Source organism: Antechinus flavipes, chromosome 4, assembly GCF_016432865.1.
Source record: "Antechinus flavipes isolate AdamAnt ecotype Samford, QLD, Australia chromosome 4, AdamAnt_v2, whole genome shotgun sequence".
NCBI classification, from domain to species: domain Eukaryota; kingdom Metazoa; phylum Chordata; class Mammalia; order Dasyuromorphia; family Dasyuridae; genus Antechinus; species Antechinus flavipes.
In genome coordinates, this window is record NC_067401.1 from 430,512,037 (window position 1) to 430,527,817 (window position 15,781).

The following is a 15,781-nucleotide window of genomic DNA, read 5'->3' on the forward strand; positions in this document are numbered from 1 at the left end:
CCGGCAGGGGCGCCAGCCTCCTCCTCGGAGGAGCTCGTCCTCCCCGCTCCCAGCCCGGGAGGAGAAGGAGGAGGAGAAAGAGGAGGAGAAGGGCGGTGTGGGAGGGGTGGGAGTCCAGGCAGCTCGGACCCGCAGCAGGAGCAGCAGCATCAAGAGGGGGAGGAAGGAGGAGGGGCAGGGCTTCCCTATAGGATGCGGGGCGGCAGCAGCAGCGGCTGCTCCCTCCTCCTCGTGCGCTGATCAGCTGGCGGGGAGACGCGGTGCCCGGCTTGGGGAGGGGTGCAATTTGGGGTGTGGGTGGGCGGGTTGGGGGGGAGGGGAGGGTGGGTGGGAGTTAGCATGCCAGCGTGACGGGTTCCCCCCAGTGCCTGCCCCGGCCCCAGCGCTGCCCCGCGCTACGCCGCGCAGGGGCTGGTGCCGGCACTGGGTAGCAGGATGGGCTGTATCCAGAGCATCACCTGCAAGGCGCGGATCCGGCGGGAGAACATCGTGGTATACGATGTTTGCGCCACCATCGACCAGTGCCCCACGCTCATCGAGGAAAGCTCGCCCATCGTTTTGCGGTACAAGACCCCTTACTTCAAAGCCTCCGCCCGGGTGGTCATGCCCCCCATCCCCCGCAACGAGACCTGGGTGGTAGGTTGGATTCAAGCCTGCAACCAGATGGAGTTCTTCAACACGTACAGCGACCTGGGCATGTAAGCGAGCATTTAAAAAAGAGAGAGAAAGAGAAATGAAAAGAGAAAATTCCTAACAACTCTCTCTCTCTCTCTCTCTCTCTCTCTCTCTCTCTCTCTCTCTCTCTCTCTCTCTCTCTCTCTCTCTCTCTCTCTCTCTCCTCTTTCTAACCCTCCCTGCCGCCTCCTTTCCGCACCTCCCTCGTTCCTCTGCTTTTGTTTCAGTGACAGGGTGTGTAGGGAGAATCAGAGAAGCATTTTATTATTTTTTAAAACACGTAAAACCAAGTGAAATCGTGCAGAACAGAAGGGAAAGGGGAAGGCGGGGTCAGAAAAAGAGAGAAGCGCTTTCGTGATACCCTGGCGGGCTTGTTTGAAACGCGGTTACTATTCTTTGCGGGTGTTGCTCTCGTTTCTTTTCTGAATCATTTGCGGTTAATGCAAAAAGAAGTAGGGGGAAGAAGTGTCTAAAACATTAAATACTTGACCTTTCTGTACAAATGTCGACAGAAGACAGGCATGAGATTATGATTACCTAGGGTTTGTAATTTGGAGTTACAGGAGCAAGTAGTCTCCAAGATGAGAATTTGTTGTTTCTATCTCTGTCCTTAATTGCTAAACTTGAGTCCTCGTTGCCTGAAATCAGGAAGACTGTATGGTTTTCCTTTCGTGTATTTAACAGAATTGCACTTTTCTCAGGATTCTAATAATAATATGTAGCCCCGAACGAAGTGCGGGATAGTAGAAGAAACCAAGTTCTTAACTGAGGAATCTTAAGAGAAAACTAGCATAGTAGAGGATTGTTTATTTGTTTGTTTCCCAGCGAAAGAAATGAATTGTCCTTTAGTCTGTCAGGAGTAGAGCGGAGAGTCTTCTCTCTCTTCGAAACTTGCACAATTTCTTTCAGAAAGTGTTTTTCAAAAGCCCACCTTGAAAATCCCTTTTCAGAGGAAGCCAGGAGCTGTCCAAATTCATTCAGCAGTTCTCTTTCCCTCTCCCGTGGCCCTCACGCTACTGCTAAGGGTTTGCAGTAGTTCAGGGTAACTCCAAGACTTCTCAGCTGTTTGGGGAGTCAAGAAGGAGGAAGAGTGTTCTTTTAGCTTTTTGAATTACTTTCTCATCTCTCCACCCCACTCCTTTTTCCCAGAGCACTTCTTTCAGAACCAGGGCTCTGAGTAGGTGGCACATATACTGGTTAAAATGTTGTGGCTGCATTGTTATCTGCGATTAAATTAATAAAAGCAACATCTGTGAAGCATGCTAATTATCTAGGAGTCTTTAGGGAACCCCCCCTCCTGAAACTGAGCTTCATTTACAAGGCACTTTTTCAAGAGGAAACATTTAGTAAACTACCATAATCCCAAGGTGTCAATAAAAATGGTGATGGTGAGGAGGAAGACTCGGTTTTAATGTCAAGACACTTGTAAAGAAATATTTTGGACCCCTTTCATTCATTTAAGGATCATAGGGATTATAAGATTTAGGGCAAATAGGAAGCTTTGAAATAAATACTCTCATTTTACAGATGAGGAAACTGAGAGCCCCCCCAAAAAAATTAAATGAATTGCTCAAGGTCACAGAGATAGTAAATGACAGACCTGGGATCTATACCAAATCCTCCAGTTAAACACTAACACTTGTAGTTATAGGCTTTTATAAAGAAGAAGAAGAAAAAAAAACCAAAAAAATAGATTTTTATATACGAATTTTGTTTTGTTTTGTTTTCTAAAGCTTTTGTCTTTTTTTTCTCTTTCTTTTTTTCAACTAACAAAAAAATGACACTTGAGAAGACTGGTTTATCTTGTACATGCTCAGTTTCCTCCATTTCTCTGGGCACTGTGTCCTCTTCTATCTGGCAGACAGCTGGGCTGTGAGAAATCGGGGGCTTATTATTTTGGGTGAATCATGCCACTTAAACATACACACTCCCTCAAAAAGAATGGTTTGTCTGAGTGCACGTATCTCTTAAAACTGCTTTTAGAAATCTGTTATTTTTCAATCCAGTCAGAATAAGCTGAAGACTGGGCAAGGGCCCAGTAAGCTTAGGGCTCTGATAGCAGAGTGCATAACCTTGCTCCTTTGTTTTTGGTAGTTCTTGCATGGGACAATCAATGGGGACTCTCTGAACTAATAATTTGTAGGATAAATAGAAATTTTGGAGAAGAGGACATAAAGAACTAATGAAAGACTAGTTCTGCTTTCATAAAGACAGTACCAATCTCTTTCATTTTAGAGAGAACTTTATGATACAGTGTCCTTATAGTTTCTTTTCCTCAAATAACTTGTGACTGATCTTTATATTGATTTCTCAAAAATAAAGAATGATACATATTGTTCTATGTGTATGTATGTGTGTATAGATATATATATATACATACATATATACCTATACACATATATACATACATATATATATTAGGAGGCACAAGTTTGAGGATAAAACAGAGGGTAGGAAAAGTTAAATTTGCTTGAAATCAAAAGGTGCCAATTCTACTTATAGAGTAACATTCAGATAAGCATGATAGACCTGAGCATCCTATGGCCCTCATCAGATACACATTCCCTGAACCTTTTGCATTGAATTCTTGTTTTTATTTAGATGAGAATTAGATATGTTGATATTACTATTATATTGCTTCTGTTGTTGTTGGTATTTTTCTTAAATCCCCTGTATATTAAGATTTTTTATCTGCTTTGAGGTTTATGTGGGAAGCAAAAAATATTTCACAAGAAGTTGAAAAATGAATCCATTTTATAATATGGTTTCCTTTTTTTATCAGTCTACTCTATTAAAGACATTTCTGAAAGCACACAGCTAAGTGATTTGCCTTGCATTTTAAGATCTTTTAAATCCAAGTACATTATGGACACAAGAAGTATGATACAAATCCTTAGGTCTGTTTGTCACCAGAAAACTTTTTGTCACTGGAGACTTTTCTGTGTAAAAAGAAAAAATGAAATGGTAATTGACAAAGCATGAAACTCACTAAAGTCTTCCCTGTTAGATCCATGTTGGCCAGCCCTTTCCTGTGGGGAAAACCCCACAGACAGATTTTTAGCCCTGTATGATATTTGTGTTATATTAAGCATGATACAGTAAAAGAGGATTTAAGCTGGGAAACTGCTTTTCAAGGATGATAAAAAAAAGAACTGTGTCTAAGCACATCTTCCACCAAGGGAATATTTCACAGCCAAAATTTCAAGAAAGCTTTATCTACGTAGTGAAAGAAAAAGCAAGTGATTTAATACTCTAAGATTGAAGTGAATTTTAGTGTTCTTGAGGATGAAAGTTTTTAGTATAGATATTTGAACTGAGTGAAAGTAACATTTCTTTACTTTCTATATCTAACCTTCCATTATTGAGGGTGGTGGAGTCATCTTTATTTTTAATTTGCAATTTAGCCCTCTATGATGATTATTAATTGAGATTTAAATAAACTGTCATAAAATATTCTCCAGGGGGAAAAGGTTATAAGATCTTTCAATCAACCAACAATTTTTGAGTGTGAAGGACAGCCAATGTGGGTTATACAAATCACCATAAGACATAGCTCTTGACACCTAAAAGTTTACAATCTAGTTGGAGAGATGACATACACATATGAAAAGATAATTATGAGATAAAACATTAAGAGAGATGGACTATCCAGGAATGAGGAGATGGTAATCCTGTTGCTATCTTCCTTGGTTATAACTGTCAGTGGTATTGTGTTCACTTTGAATCACTACATTTTAAGAAGAATATTGACAAACTCAAGGATCTTCTAAAGGACATGATCAAGTCCTTATGTTCATGAATATGGGGAGAGGGGATGTTAAGGCTGAAGAAAAGAAGTTTAATGAAAAACATGACGTCTGACTACAAGTGTTTGAAGGGCTGTCATGTGGAAGAATCATATTATATTCTCCTTAGCTTCTGAGAGCAAATGTAAGTATGAGCAAAAAATGTAAGCTCTTCCTAAATATCAGAGCTGTCCCAAAGTAGAATTGGCCACCGTATGAGGCAGTGGGTTTAAGGTCTTGACACAAAGAAAGGCAAAATGATTATTTGGTTACTACACAGTAATGGAGGGAACATTTTTTCTGGTAGTCAGACTAATTAGCTCCTGAAATTTCTTCCAACCTGTAAAATCCTGTGTGAAATATGATGAGACCTATGGATAGTACAGGCTATAAGTGTTTTGTTTTGTATTGTTTATTGATGGGGAGAGAGGAGAGAGATGGAGTGGCTTGGAGTGGAGATTCAACTAGAAAATTATGGGAAAGTTTGAAAGTTGTCTGGTGCCAAACTTTAAAGGTCTAATGGTGATTCAGCCAGGAAGATAGAAGACTAAGCAGTGACATACAATAGCAAATGCAAGGTCTGCTATTGCAAAACTATGTGAATAAGTACATGTCACATCCATTCAGAAGCAGAAAAGGGTAGTCATAGGATAAGTTATAGGTTATAGGATATAGATATAATATAGAGCCATATGATTAATCATAGGATAGAGACAAGAGCTTTTGTGTGAGGTAGGTTTAAATCAGGGATTCTTAACCTTGGGCTTGATGAACTCATTTTTATATTATTTTGATAACTCTATTCCAATATAATTCATTTTCTTTCCAATCCTGGTATTTTATTGTATGTATTTAAACACATTGTTCTAAGAAGAGGCTTATAAGTTTCATGAGATTGCCAATGAATAACCTTTGATTTAAAGGGCAGGATAGGTCATCACAGAGATTGTAGAATGTTTTTTTCATCCAAATGATATTTTAAAACTTAAAAAACAGGGATGACTATGATATAACCCTATGTTAAGGTAGGAGGAAAGAAAAAATTCTGGATGATCTCTGACTCTCCAACCATCTGAGTAATATCTGTTTTAGCCTTCTTATTCCATGATGTGGACTTGTCCAAGCAAAATCTAACTGCAAATTACTGGCTAGAATTGGAGTAGAAATGAGCTGCATGCCCTAGAGTATTTTAAGATAATCTTAACCAGGACATCTTTTTTGATTAGTCATGAAGGTGAAGTGAATACTTAGAATTTATCCACACTGTTAAAATATATTAGAATATCCGCTCTTATAGAAAATTCTGAGACTTAATGGGACTTTGAAAGTTAATTAAATTGAACCTGCCTCCCTACTTCTCTTTCTAGAGACAAGCTCTATGCTGAAGCCTTACCTGATTACAAATACCCACATTTTTGGTCTTTAATCCTCCCAAAGTAACTTGTTTGCCCACTCCTGTGCCCAACCTATTTCCACCACCAAAACTTTGCATATGCCATTTTCCCTATGTAGAATACCCAAAACTTAACTCTTGGGGGAAAAGCTCTCATCTTCAAAATTGTTTCCCTTACATCATAGGTTTTAGAGCTGGGAGAAATCATCTAGTATAACCCTCTTATTTAAGGATGAAGAAACTGAAACTTATAGAGGTTGTCATTTGCCCTAAGTCAGAAGGAGTAAATAGAAGTATGAAGTTTTTTTAGAGTAACTCTAGATTCTCCAGCCACCTTTTGGGGACTCGGTATTTTATTCTGTATGGTCAACTTTAGTTATCACAGGTTATAGATTTAGAGATTAAAAGGACCATTTATCTACTCCAATCTCCTCATTTTTGTTCTGTGTTCAAACATGTATTTCTTTACGAGATGTCATCCATTGGGTTGTTTGTCACTGAGACTCAGACATTGTTTCTATTATCTTTGGTGAGATCTTAATATTATTTGCTGATTCCCCATCCAGAAGCTGCTCTATAACCTGATCTGTTCTTGGTGGCATTCTGTATAGGGTGAGTCTGTTTGGGAATCTCTCCCAGGAGATGGTTTATTGGAAATGACAGGTGGGTCGACTAAGTCATATGACTTTCATCCTTAACACTTTGGTTAGAACTAGAAGCTAGTGTGTTCATATTTTTAAAAGAGTAGTAGGGGAGGCTGTTCAAGCCAGTGCTTGTGCCCTTGCTGCAGTATAGAAAGCTTTCATTCAGAGCAACAGCCCTGAGGTTTATCCCTATGCTCGCTCTACCTGTCTGACTTATCTTTAAATATATTTGTCTGTGCTATGTGCTCATCATTCATCTGTGTGTTTTATGAGGGTGTTAAGCACAAGTGCAAAGGAGTTAAGAGCTGTATTAACTAGATCAGAGCTTTACAACCAGGAAATCTGGATTTGTTTGTTGGTTGCAAAACTTCACAATTTGTAGGTCCTCTGCCTCTGATTGTTGAACACCTGTATCTTGGATCTTAAGGGAATATTGAAAGTAGCTCCTCCTCTAGAAAAGATTGAGGACCCTCCTATGACACATGCAAGGTTTTGGAGATGGGTATAAGTTGGGCACAAGTATGGATAAATGAATTACTTGTAGAGGAGGCCATTCTATAGAAAGAAAAATGTATAAATTCTCATCCCATTACTAACCCAATTTGTGCCCTTGGGCAAACTACCCCCCCCCATCATCCTCATTTCTTCAAGGGGGGAAACAGTCACTCTAGAGGGTAATGAGGAGAATTACATCTTCATCTTCTCCATTTTCTTCAATCACATTTTAGCCTTTTCCAGATTTTTTCCCACAAGCATCATCTTACTTCATCCTTTTAACAACTCTTTGAGGGATACTACCTTATTTTGAAGAGGAAACAAGCAGAGAGAGGGAGGCTTTTGATACATAGCTGGTAAGCATGTTTGTCTCATTGTCAAGAGTAATGGCACTTTGAGGTCAGTGGAGATAAAGTATCAATGTTGGTCAATACATATGAAAGAGATTAGACAAATGGACAAGAAGGGAAAATGAAATGAAAATTGAAATGGGACAAGTTTTGTTTGGAGGCAAATGACTGGTATTCTGAAACACAAGATCACATATATTAGAAGGGCATTAGAGACACATTTGCATGGACCACTAGACCAAAAGCTCTATGAAATATGGGATACATTTGATATAAGCTTGATTTCTCCTTCAGGCTTATCAAAGTGCTCTGAACATAGTGGGTCTTTAATAAATGTTTGAGTTGAATTGAAAGAATCTTGAGAAATAGCCCACAAGAAATCACCTGTGATTTTCCAAAATAGCAACAAAAACTAATGGATTCAGGCCTGTGTCTGCAGAGGCATCATATTACAGAGCAGGGAAGTGACTGGCCTCATCTCAGGAAAAATATTTGGAGGAAGTTCAGAAGATTAAAGGTACAGAAGCAGAACCACTGCAGCCCATATGAATAGCTTATTTGGGCTGAAGTGGGTGCATCATCATCCACTCTCATCATTCCAGCATGAATAGGCAGGAAAGCCTGGCAGGTTGCTCTATGCAGTTAGCTCCTTGGCTCCAGTCCTGCATGTACACTTACAAGGTTTAGTCAGCAGTATCTAGAGGCCCCTAAGTAGGTCATTACATAGCCCATTTCTCTCCAACACCATTTTCCCCTCCACTCCACTCCACTCCAGCTGCCCCTGACACTGATGTAAGAAAGTTCTCCCAGATACAAAAGGGTACACTTATCTGCACTGAGTTTGCAAGAGCTACAAGGTCAGAGATGAACTTATCATTATAAGTTCCTCTTGAAAAGAGTAAGGACAGTGATTATACGGTCATCCTTTTGAGCACTTTTCACACTGCAGAAGCTGGGCCAGACTGAAGACCCTACCTTTTTGCATTTGGTTTTTGCTGCACTTTGATAGACAAAACCCCAGACTCTATCATCTATCCCCTTCTTTACCCCCGACAGTAAGTAACATGCTGATTATTTTTAAAATTCACTAATCCAAAACTTCAGGCTTGCTTGGTAGTATCAGGGAAGGAGAAGTAAAAAGAGAAAGTTTGACACTCTCCTTTGTTATTCAATCACTTTCAGTCCTATCCAACTTTTTGTGACCCCGTTTGGAGTTTTCTTTGCAAAGATGCTGGAATAGTTTGCTATTTCCTTCTCTAGCTCATATTGCAGATGAGGAAACTGGGACAAACAGGGTAAAGCATCTTGCTCAGAGTCACACAAGTAAGTGTCTTGAGGTTGGATTTGAACTCAGAAAGATGAATCTTACTGACTCCAGGACTAGTGCTCTATACGCTACAGTGCCATTTAGCTGCCCTAGTCACTCTCCTATAGGTAAAGAAAGGGAATAAACATATACAGTGCTTACCATATGCCACGTCCTATATTAAGTGCTTTACAGATATCTTATTTGATTCTAACAACAATGCTAGGCAATAGGTATTCTTTTTACATTCATTTTACAGCTGAGGAAACTGAGGCAGGCAGAGGTTAATGACCTATTCAGGGTCACACAACTAGTGTGTCTGATACTGAATTTGAACTCAACTCTTCCTGACTCCAGGCCCACTGCTTTATGTACTGAGCCACCTGCCTCTCTCTAAATCCTTTATTTAGTGCTTATTTTCTGTACCACACAATTAACAGCATTCTGTCCTCATTTCTCCCTTGCCAGTGGTGAGTGTCTTTTTAATCAGCGAGTGAGGTCACTGAAACATTTCAAATCCTTTCTTCTAATAAATTAAGAACTAGTCCCAAGGAGGGAGACACCTTAGAACATGTGGGGAACGGAAAGAGAAAAACTTCCCAAATGGAAAGAGTTGTTTTTTTTCTTAATGGTAGTAAGTTTCCCATGATTGGAAATATATAAGAAGAGTCTGAACGCTTTTTTGCTGGAAATGTTGTAAGAAATTTATGCTTTGGACAAGGAGTGGACTATCTAACCCCAAAGTCTTTATCAATTAATAAGATTCTAGAATGATGAAGGCTGGGATGGACGTCTTTTGAGGAGCTGAGAACCCATTTTTTGAGAGTGAAGTAGAAATGATCCCTAATCATCCTATCCCCCAAAACAAAATGAGGAGAATTGTCTGGTCCAAATATGAGAATCAACATGATAAAAAAACAGGGCTCTGCCAACTCTTCTAGGGAGGTTGAATATTAGGTCCAAATGTCATATATGCAGAATGTTATATGCAAATGTTATATGCAGAAAAAGCATCCAATGATTTCAATCACTATTACTTTTTGTTAGGTGTGGAATATTTGAGTGTATACTTCCCATTCCCCACCCTTCAAAGGATTATTAGTTTGAGTTGGAGCAGGAGATGAGGAAGGATTTCCTTCTCTCATTCATGGAATGGACTCTTTTCCACCAACTTTTGAAATCTTTCCCATTTCTAAGACCTATCCCATTCCCTTTTGGTGATCTCTCCTAGGGGATTTCTTCCACTATTCCTACTGAGCCTGAAGACTATTTGGGTCCTTTCTATTCATTCCTAGAAAGGGGCAACTTGGTATTTGGGGAAACAATATCTGGGTTACAAAAGTTGGATCAATTCTGTAATTTCCCTAAAAAGAAGGATTGAACTAACTATAGATCCCTGATGTTATTCTCTATTGGCAGGTGGGATAGACAGGGCAGATAGAGCAGCTTTCCATTTAAGGAGGGAGATCCCCGATCCTTTAGCCATCCCTGCTCTTGGCATCTTCTTGCTATCAGGGAGTCAAGAGGGGAGTGTAGAGCTGCCCAAACCCCACCTGGCTTCTCAGCTGTTTGCCCAAAGCCAGGTTTGGTTTCTGCTCATTTTGAAAGAAGGGGAATGAGATCTACTTTCTCTCCTAAAAATAACACCACTACATCTGTTGATGACGATAGGCAGTTCTGCATTCCCAAGGACAAACTACAGGACCTGAGACAATTCCTCTGCTGGGTACTGCAGCCTAGGATAGCACTTACTTAAGAGGCAAGGTGTTTGTAATCCAGGTATGCTCTTCTTCCTTATATTTCTTACATCAGATGGAGATGATACTAGGAATATCTTCCTCCCAAATATACTCCATCAAAAGGAATTCTCTAATTTCCTTGATCCATCAGTCATAGCTGATATTTTTACAGGGTGTTCCAAAAATCTTAGGACAGTTTTAAATTTTGGACACTTTGGGGTTTGCTCATCAGGCACTTTACAATCAGTATCTTATTTAAGCATCTCACAACAACCAACCATACTAACAATTACAGGTATTGCTATTCCTATTTACAGATAGTAAAACTAAGGCTGACGGGTTAAAATTATTTTCCTCCATGATCCAAGAGTCAGTTAAGTGTTAGAGGTAGGATTCAAAATGAAGTCTTAATCCTCCACATCAACCAAAGCTTTTTCCATTATATCAGGCTGCCTTAAGTAATTAGTGTTATCACTAATTACCTACTATGTCCCTAGTTCTATGCTAGGTGCATCTAACACTTGAGAGGTAAGATAGCATCTCTTCTCCCCCCTCCCCTCATTATAATATAATTAGTGAGTTTAATTGTCATAATATAAGATAGTATACAATAAGAAGAAAAACAAAGTAAGAGGAAGGAAGGAAAGAAGGAAGGAAAGAAGGAAGGAAAGAAGGAAGGAAGGAAGGAAGGAAGGAAGGAAGGAAGGAAGGAAGGAAGGAAGGAAGGAAGGAAGGAAGGAAGGAAGGAAGAAGGAAGGAAGGAAGGAAGGAAGGAAGGGAATTAAGCATTTATTAAGCATCTAAGATGTTCCATGCACTATGCTAAGTACTTCACAAATTTGATAAGGATACAATAATGCTCTTTATTTGTCAAGATTAAAAAATATTTTAAAAGATCTGTGTTTTTATAAGTATGGAAAGTTGTCCCACCAGGGCAGATGATAAGTCACTCAGACAAGCCCCAACAACCCATAGAAGTGATTATCCAGGATCACCTGGCCAGTAAATGTCAGAGTCAAGATTTGATCCCATGTCCATCACAATTGTACATCTAATACTCTACTCACTCTACCAGGCTACCTTTTTATATAACTGGCACTATATAATTTTCAAAGTGTTTTCCATCTATTATCTCCTTTATTCTCCCAACAACCCCACAAAGTCATTTTCCAAAGCCAAGGAAAATTAAGTGATTTTCCTAAGGTCACACAGTAAGTCTTTGGCAAGACTAGAAGGGAAGAAAAGTGAATATGAATGTATATGCCACTTACTTTGTTTCAGGCAGTATGCTAGGCACTTTAAAATATTATTTCATTTAATTCTCACAATAACACAGGGAAGAAGTTGCAATTATGATCCCCATTTTCTAATTGAGGATACTGAGGCAAACAGAGGTGAGGTTCTTTGCCCAGGATCACACAACTACTGAGTGTCTGAGGCTGGATTTGAATTCAGATTTTCTTGATTCCAGGCCCAGTTCTCTATCCTAGAGTCTAGAATCAGAACTTAAATCTTCAGACTCAGTCCAGAAGGCTTTCTGCCACAGAGCTGATTGTTCAATATAGGTGCAAAGTGCTCAAGGAGTCATGCAACTGGGACCTGGAAAGAACCTTATTCTAGTCTAATGATGAGGTAACTATAGTCTAGAGAGATTTTGAGGCTCACCCAACTTACACAGACAGTAAATAAGAGAACCAAGACGGGTAGCTAGGTGGAACAGTGGATAGAGCACCAGCCCTGAAGTCAGGAGGACCTGAGGTCAATTCTGGCCTCAGATACTTAACACTGCCTAGCTGTGTGACCTGGGCAAGTCATTTAACCCCAAATGCCTCAGGCAAAAAAATAAATAATAATAATAGAGCCAAGAATTAGAGAAAGGAGAGAACAAGAGAAAGAATACATGTAACACTCTGAAAGGAATGTTTCTTGTCAAAGATCACCCAGAGAATTAGTAGAAGAGATGGCACAGAATCCTAATGAAAGAAATGGTACAGAACCCTAAGCCTCCTAAGTGCCAGTTTAGATGCTCTCCTCTACTCAATTCTTCCTAAGGAAGTTGGGAGGCAGAGAAGTCTGGAAAGGAACACCAGGAATTGGAATTTACTCAAATAGTAGAGGAGACCAATGAACAGTGTTGTGGAAATGAGTGGTTTTTAGTTTTCTTTACTGTGGCTTGTCTGGGTAGCTAAGGTAATCGGCCAACCCTGTTAATGAAAACAAAGGTTATGGCATCAGTCCCCAGCTGAGTGGTCTCCATCTGACCTCAGTACTGATCACTTGTTTCACAAGTGTGCTCTGGATAAGGGTGTGTGAGTTTCAGGATCCATTACTAGGAGGAAAAATTAAGAGTATCACCTGTGGCACCTGATAGTGAGAGTTGGGAAGGGACTGACAAGAATGTTGAAACGGGCTGGAGACACTCGGGCTGCCAGATGTTTAAAAATAAATCAGTGATGCAGTTGTTCTCTAATGGCACATGGTTGAAGGGCGTGGGGGTGCTGTGTGACAGGCGGAGACCAGAAAGCTTCTGGTATTCTCCATCTCCCGTGGCCTGACCTTTCCAAACTGGCTAGCACGTGTCTGCTGCTGTAGCACTCAGGAGGCTGTCAGAGCTCTGGTTAATGTGAGGCAATAAATTGGCCATCCTCAATCAGCCAGGGCTTTGGGGCTGGGGAGGAACATGCAGGTCAAAGGAGGGCATGACTTTGGGGATTGAGTGGTAAAGGCAAAGGGCTTAGCAACACAAGAAATGTCAAAAGCATGATTAGCTGCCAGGAACACTTAGGCTTAAATGGCTCTCTAGTATTATGGGGACTGCCCAGAGGAGTGGGAAACAGCAGGATTTTAGGTCCTGGAAAGCAGGTACCTTGCTTTCATTTTCCCTTTCTATCTCTCTTCCCCACCCCAACAGTAATGAGAATATATTATAGCTGTTAAATACTGCTATGGATAAGGGGCTATGGATATATATGTGTGTGTGTGTGTGTGTGTGTGTGTGTGTGTGTGTGTGTGTGTGTGTGTGTGTTGGGGAGCCAGAGCTTCCAAAAAGCTAGACCTAAAAATTGGAGCTGAAAAATGCCGGTAGTAGAAATAATACTAAGTCAAGGGTCAAAGATTTCATCCATGTGGGCATTCCGTCCCTGCCTTATAAGACGGCTTCATGTACTGTTGTGTCCAAAAGCACTTGCCATCTGGTGCCTGACTTTCTGATATCAAGGTTCTTTAAACTGAACTAGGTCCTTGGAAGAATAACAGACAGATTCTGATGGATAATCCACTACTGGATTCATTGTCAACATCTTTATAGCTTTGTAGAAATTGCCAGTGATTGTGTTAGCCTGGCATGACCTTTAAAAACCAGGCTCCTCTCCATACCATGCTGAGGCATAAGAACAATGCTTTTGCGGAGAAGTTACTATTATCGTGTATTTTATACTGCTTTAGAATGTATAAAATACTTTAGGCATGCTATCGCATTTCATCCTCTTAGCAATCTTGTGAGATAGTACAAAGTATTATCCCTATTTAACAGAAATGGAAATTGAGGCTCAGGAAGGGAGGATAATTTGTTGAAGCTCACAGAGAGTTAGTAGAAGAGACAGGCAAAAGCCCAGGCCTCCTAACTGCCAGCCTAGTGTGCTCTCCTCCATCCTGCACTGCCTAAGGAAGTCCTAGGGGAGTCTGGGAATGAATGCCAGGATTCTGATCCTACTCAAATAGTGGAATAAACCAAGGAACAAAGTGATGTGGGAACGGCTGGTTTTAGCTTTCTCTATTGTGGTTTGTCTGGGTAGTCGAGATGACCAGCCTAAGGCTGATTATGAGATCATTTCCCAGCTGGGCCAGTTAGCTTTGCTCTATTCTCCTTGCCTCCATCTGCCCCCGATGCTGACGACCTGTCTCACAAGGGTGTGCTCTTGACCACAGAAAGGACTGGTGGAGATGGCACAAATGGCTTTGTATCAATCCATCAGCACTGCTGGAAAATGGCTGATACTAAATCGTGAGCCCCCACCATTGTTGCCTCCATTATTATTAACATAAAAGACACAGAGTAATATTTCTTCTGTCAAGATATCCTTGATGATATTCAAGAGCTTAGGTCTGGGTTCCTTTCTCTCCTATAGAAATGCTGTCTGCTGGGTGGGTGAATTTAGCCTCTGCTAAAGCTCAGTTCTTTTCCCAGAAGAGATAATCCCACTGAAGCTGCCTCCTAGGTGACTTATGAAATAGGATTCTCTTTCTGAAAGCAAAGGGCTATGGATATGTGTGTTACTTATAAATAATTACCCGTGTAACCTAATCGGGTGCCCCCATCCAGGGTGAATTAGCTGTGCACTTTCCTGTTACACCTAAGTGACTGAGTAAAATTCTCAGTGTTGTATCCTGCCACCCTCCCCCTACTCTGCCCTCAGGAGTGTGGGGGAATGGAAAGAGTACTGTACTGGCTATCATTTGAATAAGGTTAGATTTAGATATTGAGTAGGTCTGTGACTTTGAACAAGTCTCATTTTTCTCATCTCTAAAATGGGAACTATAATAGTTATGCTATGTCTCTAAGAGGATTGCAGTGAATAAACTACTTTGTAAGGAAATTTTAAATTGAATGTGCAAATATGATCTATTAATTTTTCTTATTGTCAATATCACAGCCTTGGATTAAGAAAAAGACCAATTTTCCCCTCCTCTCCCTATGGGCACTTCTGAAAGACTGAAAAGTCTCCCGGGTGCATCATTTTTTTTTCTGTAGATTCATTTTAGAACCTAGGTTTCTAGGTAAGTGGAGAAAAAAAGAAGAGGACGTTACTAGTTTGTATCAACCATAACCCTAAGGAGGCTTTTGAGAAATAACCTCTGTGAATTTGCCTATTTGCAGATGAGCTATCTCCCTATGAAAAAAGGACTTAGAGTGCCAGGAGATGAGAACAGCCATTGGCTAACGCTTACCATATTCAACCATTGGTGAATGTTGACAACTTTTTGAATCTCTCAAGACAGTAGTCATACGACTCTAATTGCTGATCATGGCTCTGTCTGGCCTTTTCAAAAATAAGTGAAATGTGTTCTCTTGAAATTTATTTGCTGGGGATCCAGGCATTTGAGGAGAGGTGAATGGCACAAGAAGGGAAATGTGATGCTTAAAAACAGGATACTGCAGGCTGCCAAGGGTGCCCCCTTCTCAGCAGTATGCAAAGTGCAACCCAGGTCAACCCGGAGATCCCTGGCTAGTGGCCAGGGGAAGGAGGGGCACAGAAGGAGAGGCAGGTTCCCAATGTCCGTCAGCAGTGATTAGAGGAAAGGAGAGTTGATCCCAGGAGATACATGTCACAGATGGCAGGAAATAGAATGGCAGGGAGGGGGAGTAGGGGAAACCAAGTTTGGGGGGGGCAGGCA

The 15,781-nt window shown here is 40.6% G+C and overlaps 1 protein-coding gene across 2 annotated transcripts in view; it reads left to right on the plus strand.

Moving 5' to 3' along the window:
• The first annotated feature begins 353 nt into the window (after positions 1-353).
• FAM78B (family with sequence similarity 78 member B) overlaps positions 354-15,781 on the plus strand; it is a 127,950-nt gene continuing 112,522 nt past the window's right edge. For both annotated transcript variants that reach the window (XR_007953848.1, XM_051999098.1), the window contains exon 1: positions 354-698. Coding sequence is in view for 1 of the 2 variants with exons in the window: in XM_051999098.1 (XP_051855058.1) it covers positions 436-698 (263 nt within the window). In the remaining variant the exon portion in view is untranslated. The remainder of the gene's footprint in view (positions 699-15,781) is intronic.